This window comes from Suricata suricatta, chromosome 12 (genome assembly GCF_006229205.1).
Source record: "Suricata suricatta isolate VVHF042 chromosome 12, meerkat_22Aug2017_6uvM2_HiC, whole genome shotgun sequence".
Taxonomy (NCBI): domain Eukaryota; kingdom Metazoa; phylum Chordata; class Mammalia; order Carnivora; family Herpestidae; genus Suricata; species Suricata suricatta.
The window spans coordinates 12759443-12766648 of record NC_043711.1 but is presented as its reverse complement, the minus strand read 5'-3'; the positions used below and the strand labels follow the sequence as shown (position 1 = coordinate 12766648).

Genomic DNA, 7206 nt, shown 5'->3' with positions numbered 1-7206 from the left:
ACGGAGGGGGCGCCCCGGCCCCGCTGCCCTGGGGCTATGGCCATGGTGACCGGCGGCTGGGGCGGCCCCGGCAGCGGCGGCGGCGACACGAACGGCGTGGAGAAGGCTGGCGGCTACCCGCGCGCGGCCGAGGAAGACTCGGCCTCACCTCCCGGCGCCGCCAGCGACGCTGAGCCGGGCGACGAGGAGCGGCCAGGGCTGCAGGTGGACTGCGTGGTGTGCGGGGACAAGTCGAGCGGCAAGCACTACGGCGTCTTCACCTGCGAGGGCTGCAAGAGCTTCTTCAAGCGGAGCATCCGCCGCAACCTCAGCTACACCTGCCGGTGAGCCCCCTATCAGCGCACCGCCGCTGTGCACCCGGCCCCGGCTTGAGCCGGGCCTCTGACCTGCTCGGTCACCTTGGGCCTGGCGCTGACCTTCCCTGGGCCTCCATCCCCCTCTGAGAAAGGGTCACAGCCCCCTCTCCCCACCTCCATTCCATTCCTGGGATTGTGTATACAGTCGGCGCTGTATCGGTGCACGTCCCCCCCGTCAGGTGGTCTCTTGCGGCTTCCGCCTCAGTTCCTTGCTCCTTCTCCCTCCCTCCCTCTTCTCCGGAGAGGGGCGATATCCGCGCGGGGAGGGGTTGGGGGTGCTGCCAGGGGTGGGGCCCTAACCCCAGGGCATCCCTTCTCTTGGGGATCTCGGCCCGCAGGAGACCCCTCGGGAATCGAACGTGAAACTTGGACTGTGGAGCTCGCAGCGTCCAGGGGCCATTGTCTGCGGCCGCGCGGATCGATACGGCGCGCCCTTGGGGTCAAATATCACTTCCAAAGTCGCTCTGGCCACCGAGGCGGCGGCGGCGGCGGCGGCGGGAGCGAGGCCGGGGTGGCACGGGGCGGCCTCTTTCGCATGAGGAGCTCTGCTGTGGGGAGAGCTGGGCTTGTCCATCCGGGGGGGAACTCCCCCCACCCTGGGCTCACCCTGGGCCTTGGGTCACCGGAAACCGCCGCTGCAGGGCTGGGAGGGCGGCTGGATTTGACCACACCTCGGCTGCTCCAACCCTCCCCCCACCGGGAGTGGGTGCAGACCCGGGGCTCCTGGAAAATCCCTGAAACTTCGGTCGTCTCTGACAGGGTGGGGATGAATGTTTCCAAGAAGGAGTCCTGGGTTGGAGTCCCCACTGACAGGGTGTGGCCTTGCTAGTGTCTTGGGTTGGTAATGAGGTTGGGTGTCTAGCCCAGGGCCCCCTTCCTGTCGCTCTTCATGCCCGTTTGCTCCATTGACAGGGTCCTACTCTGTTTCCCAACATGAACATGTTTAGTCTCTGCAGAGGTAGCATAGAGAGTCCCATTTTCCAGATGTGCAAAACTGAGGCCCACAGAGGTCCTGGCGCTGCCCTGGCAGGGGAGAGACCCTGCCCCGTTTGGGGCTTAGCAAGGGGAACTGGGGTTGGGAAGAGGAGAGGAGCAGAGTCCTGGTCAGGGTGTCCCCAGGTCCTCAGGGACAGGGCAGCTGATGGAGGGCTTGTTGGTAAGGCTGAAGGGCGGGGCGCCAGGCACCAGAGGCTGGAGTTCGGCCCCAGGTCTGCGGTCAGGGCCTTGTCTGGGGTGCTGTGTGTATATGTGTGTGTGTGTGTGTGTGTGTGTGTGTGTGTGAGAGAGAGAGAGAGAGCGAGCGAGCGAGCGAGCTGGCTTACTCCCTCCTCCAGTGCTAACTGGGCCACCAGACTTTGGCCTCATTCTTGTTGCTGGAATAACTGCCTGATCTCTGGCCAGGTCTTTGGGGAGGGCAAGGGAGGAGCTTAGGTGGTTTTGGGGTCCCACGGGCTCTGTGAGGGTGGGAGCAGGGAGCACCAAGAGAGGAGGAGGGAGGAGTGGTTGGGGGCTGGCAGTTTCTTTAGAAGTTCTGCACTGTGTGACTTGGTGAAGTCACTGGTCCTCTCTGAGCCTCAGGTTGATTGACCACAGTACCCTCAGGGTCTAGCGTGGGTGGTTTGATGCTGGTCCCCCAAAGAGACCCCAGCTCCAATCCCAGTTCTCTCCCAGTCTGGAGGAGACACAATCACACACACACACACACACACACACACACACACACGCACACACACAATCACACAATCACACACAGACACACACAGCCTGCGGATCTGGGCTGGACCAGAAGGAGGATGGGGTCTGAAATCCCAGGAGGAAGCCAGGGGACTCTGCCTGAGGCTCAGGGAGGGCTGCCTGGAAGAGGCCCATGCGAGCTGAGCCTTGAAGCAGGGAGGGTTTGGCAGGTGGAGGAGGTGAAGGGCATTCCTGGAGAGAGCATGGCCCAGGGACACATTCAGTGGCACTTAGGGAACAATGTTGTCAGTGAAGATCCCCCCAGGCATGGGAGAAGTTAGAGCTGAGTGGGTCTGAAGTGCTGGACTGAGGGCGACAGGGAGCCAAAGAGGGTATGTGAGTCGGGGAAGGCAGTGATCAAATTGGACCAGAGGCCGGAAGCCCAGGGAGGAGGCGGAGTTGGGTCATGCGCTCTTCAGGTGGGATAACAAGTGGAACTTACTGTTTCCCCATTGGAAGGGACAGGAGGTCTGTCCCAACTCCACAGCTGGGGAAGTTGAGGCAGAAGGTTCAGGACCTCGGCTGAGGTCAGGGGCCCTGAGCTGGGCCCCTGCCTGCCTGCCTGCCCTAGGCCTAGCTCTTTCCACCCGGCTGCCCAGGACCCTCCCACTGCCTGCCTGCTGGGCTTTGTTCTGGTTCTGGCTGAGCTCCCTCCCTCGAAGGGCCTCTTCCTGGGGGCTCGGGCCGGGCAGGTGACAGACGCCCTGGCTTAGAGGCCAGGGCTTTGGGACCTTGGCACTTGGAGACCCCCCAGGGCCTTAGCTCTCCTGAACCTGCCATTGAGACACCCCAGCTTGGGCTTGGGTCCCGAGGCCCTCCCCGAGAGCCCCTCTGGGAGCCCCCCTGGGAGTCCCCAGACCCAGTGCATCCCATAGAGAGTGGGCATGTGGCCTCCTATTTCCAGATGAGGAAACTGAGGTCCGGCAGAGAAGTTGCTGCCCCACGGTTGGGGCTTAGTGTCTGCAGCAGAATGTGTTTGATTTTTAACTTCGTTAAATGTGTGTTTTATTCTGTGACTGTCGCTGGGTATCCTCTTGGCACCCAGCTGGGACCCTAGGGGTGTCTGGGCCTTGGAGAGCCCGGAGCCCAGGGTAGAGAGACACAGAGGGAGCACAGGGGCCGGGGCTGAGGGGAGGACATGCTGGAGAAAATTGAAAAACCAGGGGGTGAGCCTTCCTGCTTGGGACCAACCCTGGATGGGGAGCTCGTGGTCCTGCAGGGCGGGGCCCCCTTCCATTTCTTGGAAGAGACGTTTATCCCTGAGGGCCACCCGGAAGCTTCCTAGGCTCAGTTAGGAGTTGAAGGTCTGCCCAGAGGAGGGCACATGGGTGCAGGGTCTTAAAGGGAAGAGAGGACTTCGTTCATTCATTTACTCATCGATGGTGGTCTTGTGCAGGGTAATGATCCTGGGCCCCGGCCCTGGCCTGGCCCCTCGCCTCTTGGCTGACTCACAAAGCCCAGCTCCCTGACCGTGTGCCCTCACTGCTCTCACATTTCCTTGGGGACACCCCTTAGACTAGCAGTGACCCTAGGAATATGAAACGGGGCTTTCAGTTTTACATTCTCCACCCTTTTGCGCTCCTTGCGCTCCCTGCCTGCCGTCGCCTGTCTGTTCTGGGGAACTAACTTCTATTCACCCTTCAAAACCCAGTTCTAACATACCCTCCCGAGTGGGCTAATCTACTTTGCCACAGAGTCCACTCGTCACCACCACCCACTCCCAATTGCCCTTTGCCTCTTTGCAGGCTTCGTCCCTGTGCCCCTTCCTTTGGGGAAACCTGCCCAGCCTGGGGTAGGGGCCCCCAATATTGCTCGGGTGTAGCCTTCAAAGGTGGCTCATGGGATGACTCGGGGGAGCAGGACGTGGCTGTCATGGTGACCCTCCTGCATGCCCATAGGTCCAACCGTGACTGCCAGATTGACCAGCATCACCGGAACCAGTGCCAGTACTGTCGCCTGAAGAAGTGCTTCCGGGTGGGCATGAGGAAGGAGGGTGAGTGCCCGCTGGTGCGGGGCTGGCAGAGGGTGACCCGGCGGCCCTCACCCTACTCCCTCTCTCAGGGGTCTGGGAATCATGGAGGGAGGGGGTCTGGCAGCTATGGAGGGAGGGGTCTGGGAGCCATGGAAGGAGGGGTCTGGCTCCCACTAACCTTGTTACCACCAATCCCAAGATCCTGTGGGGCTCAGTCTGGCCCTGGGCTGGAGGAATCCAATTATCCACGGTCTCCCGGCGGCGGCGGAGCCAGGGAGGCACGGGGGCATCCCGATTCAGGCCCCTGTTAGGACTGTTCTGCTCCCCAGTCCCTCTTCTCCAGGCCTCCTGGCCTTGGAGTCACGTTCCTTGGCCCCAACGCCTTGGTGGCCCCTGTGTCCCATAGCCCGGCCAGCACATTCTGATTAAGGTTTTTTTTTTTTTTTTGGATGGCTTCCCTCCATCCTCCACTCCCTGCTTTGTGTTTGCCCAAGGCAGGAACTTGCCGATTGAGGCAAAGGGCAGCTTACCCTTCTGCCTGACCCTGGGCACTGGGAGCCAGAGGGAGGCCCAGCCCCTTGCTTCTGCCCTGGGGACCTGAATGGACACGGGCTGGGCAGCTGGGTCTAGATCTGGCCCCAGCACTCTTAGAATTCAGCTGGAAACCAGAGATGTCCACATGAAGCTTGGGGGGGAGGGGGCTGGGAGCTAAATCTGGCTCATTGGGCCAGAACCCCAGCTGGGCTTCCTGTCTCACGAGAGGCCAGGTTGGCAGTTCTTCCCGGCATCTAGCATCTCTCCTGCTCTGAAGTTGGTTTCTTCTCTGCTGGCCTCCGTGAAAGAAAGGCTGCTCAGACTTTCTTAAAACTGATTACTGTCTTTGGTCCTTCTAAATTTGAATTTTTTAAAATGTTTTATTTATTTTGGTGAGAGAGAGACGCTGTGAGCAGGGGAGGGTCAGAGAGAGAGGGAGACACAGAATCTGAAGACAGGCTCCAGGCTCTGAGCCAGCTGTCAGCACAGAGCCTGACGCGGGGCAGGAACCCACGAACTGTGAGATCATGATCTGAGCTCAAGTCGGACGCATAACCGACTGAGCCGCCCAGTCACCCCGGGTCCTTCTAAATTTGAAGATGATTTGCACCACCCCCTCAACCTGGATTTTGCCTCCACTGGTCCCTTTGACCTAAACTCCTGATATACTTCAGATGTCCAAAGTCTCAGGAGTGGGAAATAAGCATAATCACAGCTCATGCCCCAAGCACAGTCCTGCCTCAGGGCCTTTGCACAGGCTGTGCCTGCGGCCTGGAGCATTCTTACCCCGATACCTGCGTGGCTTCCTTAGCTCTTTTAAGATTTGCTCAAGGAACACCTGCTCAGAGAAGCCCTCCTGTTTACTCTTCGCCAGCCCCCTTTATTTTGCACCATCTGCCTTGCTCTGTAATTTACTTGTCCCCCCCAACCCCCGACCGTATCCACTCTTGGAGGGCAGGGACTTTTGTCTGCCTTGTCTTCTGACACATTCCCAGTGCCTAGACCAGGGCCTGGAACACAGAAGGTGCTTAATAAATGTTTTTTTTTGGGGGGGGCTTGAATTACCACCCATTTAGCCCTTACTACATACCTAGTGCTGTTCTAAGCAAGTTATAGTCGATTCTCATTAGTTTAGTGATCGCTGTCATCACCTTTATTCCCGTCTGCATCTCACAGATGGGGAGACTGAGCACAGAGGGCGGAGACATGAGGCCATTTGCTGGGGTCAGAGAGCAGGAGAGTTGGGTTGATGCTTGAACCCGCGCAGTCTGGGCTGCCGGGAGAGGAAGAGCTGGGGGAGGGGTTCTCAGGAAGCAGGGACAGTGAGTGTAAAGGCTCTGAGGTAGGAACCAGGCTGGGTGATGGATGAATGCTGAGGAGAGGGTTTAGAACTGAGTGAGCAAAGGGGGAAGGAATAGGGTAGCCCTGGGGGCCAGGGGCTTGAGCTGGGATCCACTCTCGGGCCTTACCCAGCTACACGCTTAAGATAGTTGATCCTGTGACATGGAAATCACGTGGGGCCTCCAGCCTAGGCCCCCACTTCCGGCTCAGCCCTGCTAGTCCCTGGCTCCCACCCACATCCTATTCCCCGTTCACTCCATGGCAGGTTGACCAGGAGTTCATGGACAGGAGACACAGCATACCAGCTCATTAAAGATCATTACTTAGTTTCTGTTTGGGCCTCAGCCCAGTCTGCCCCTGCATCCCACCCACCCTGTGGCCACCCTCTTTGTGCCTGTTTCCTTCTTCCCATCTGCTTGAATCCCAGGGACACTGGCCGAAGCCAGCAGTGAGTGGGCAAGATTACTGATGGCAGCTAATGTTTATTGAGCACCTACTATATAGGGTAGGGCTCCACTCCTGGGGTCACTGCAGACCTGCCCTCAGGGGCCATGACCTGGGGGTGGGGTGAGGCTGGGAGCTAGAGAAAAGATCCCGAATCCATAGAAGGTGATCACTTGCTTAAGGATAGGCTGGCCAGGATTCCTGAGTGGGGTGAAGGTGTCGCCTCTCTGGTCCCATTATCAGTTCTGGGACCCCCCACGATTGACAGATGGGGACATGATGGATGGGCTCAGGCCCCCATGGCTGCTGAGTGGAGCTCACACCGGCCAGAGGGAGGGGGCCAGGCATGAATTGGTTTTTACCTAGTGGTCCCATCCCCCCGCCCCATGCTCCTCTGCAAGAAGTGGGCATGGGAGCTGTGGCTGGATAGGGCACAGGGCAGAGCAGGGTGGGGCCTGCAGGACTGGGGCCCCGGGTCTCCCAATAAGCTGTGCACCCATGGGATGGGGTTGGAGGCCCAGGGAGAGGCAGGGTGTAGGGAGCCTTTGAGGGGAGGGGTTGAGTGACCCTCTGATGACTTTTATTTTTCCCCCTCTTTTCCTTCCCACGTCCCCCCCCCCCGCCCCCATGACTCTGGATACCCACTTTCCCCCCTTGTTCCTTCCCTTCCTTTCCTCCCTTTTCCCTCCGTGGTCCCTCAATGTCTCTCAATCCCTTTCCCGTTCCCTTTGTTGCCATTCTACAACCCGATTCCCCTCCCCCCCCGCCCCCCGCCCCTCCCGGTTCCCGGCGGCGACGGGGTGGGGGTACCTATCTCTCCTTCCT

General features: G+C 59.6%; 1 protein-coding gene across 1 annotated transcript in view; it reads left to right on the top strand.

Annotated features, from left to right (window-relative positions):
- The first annotated feature begins 6 nt into the window (after window positions 1-6).
- Window positions 7-7206, top strand: part of NR2F6 (nuclear receptor subfamily 2 group F member 6) — a 9584-nt gene continuing 2384 nt past the window's right edge. Inside the window, exons 1-3 of the mRNA XM_029917850.1 lie at window positions 7-323; window positions 3989-4083; window positions 4830-4924. Of these exons, the coding sequence (XP_029773710.1) occupies window positions 37-323; window positions 3989-4083; window positions 4830-4924 (477 nt within the window). The 5' untranslated portion in view covers window positions 7-36. The remainder of the gene's footprint in view (window positions 324-3988; window positions 4084-4829; window positions 4925-7206) is intronic.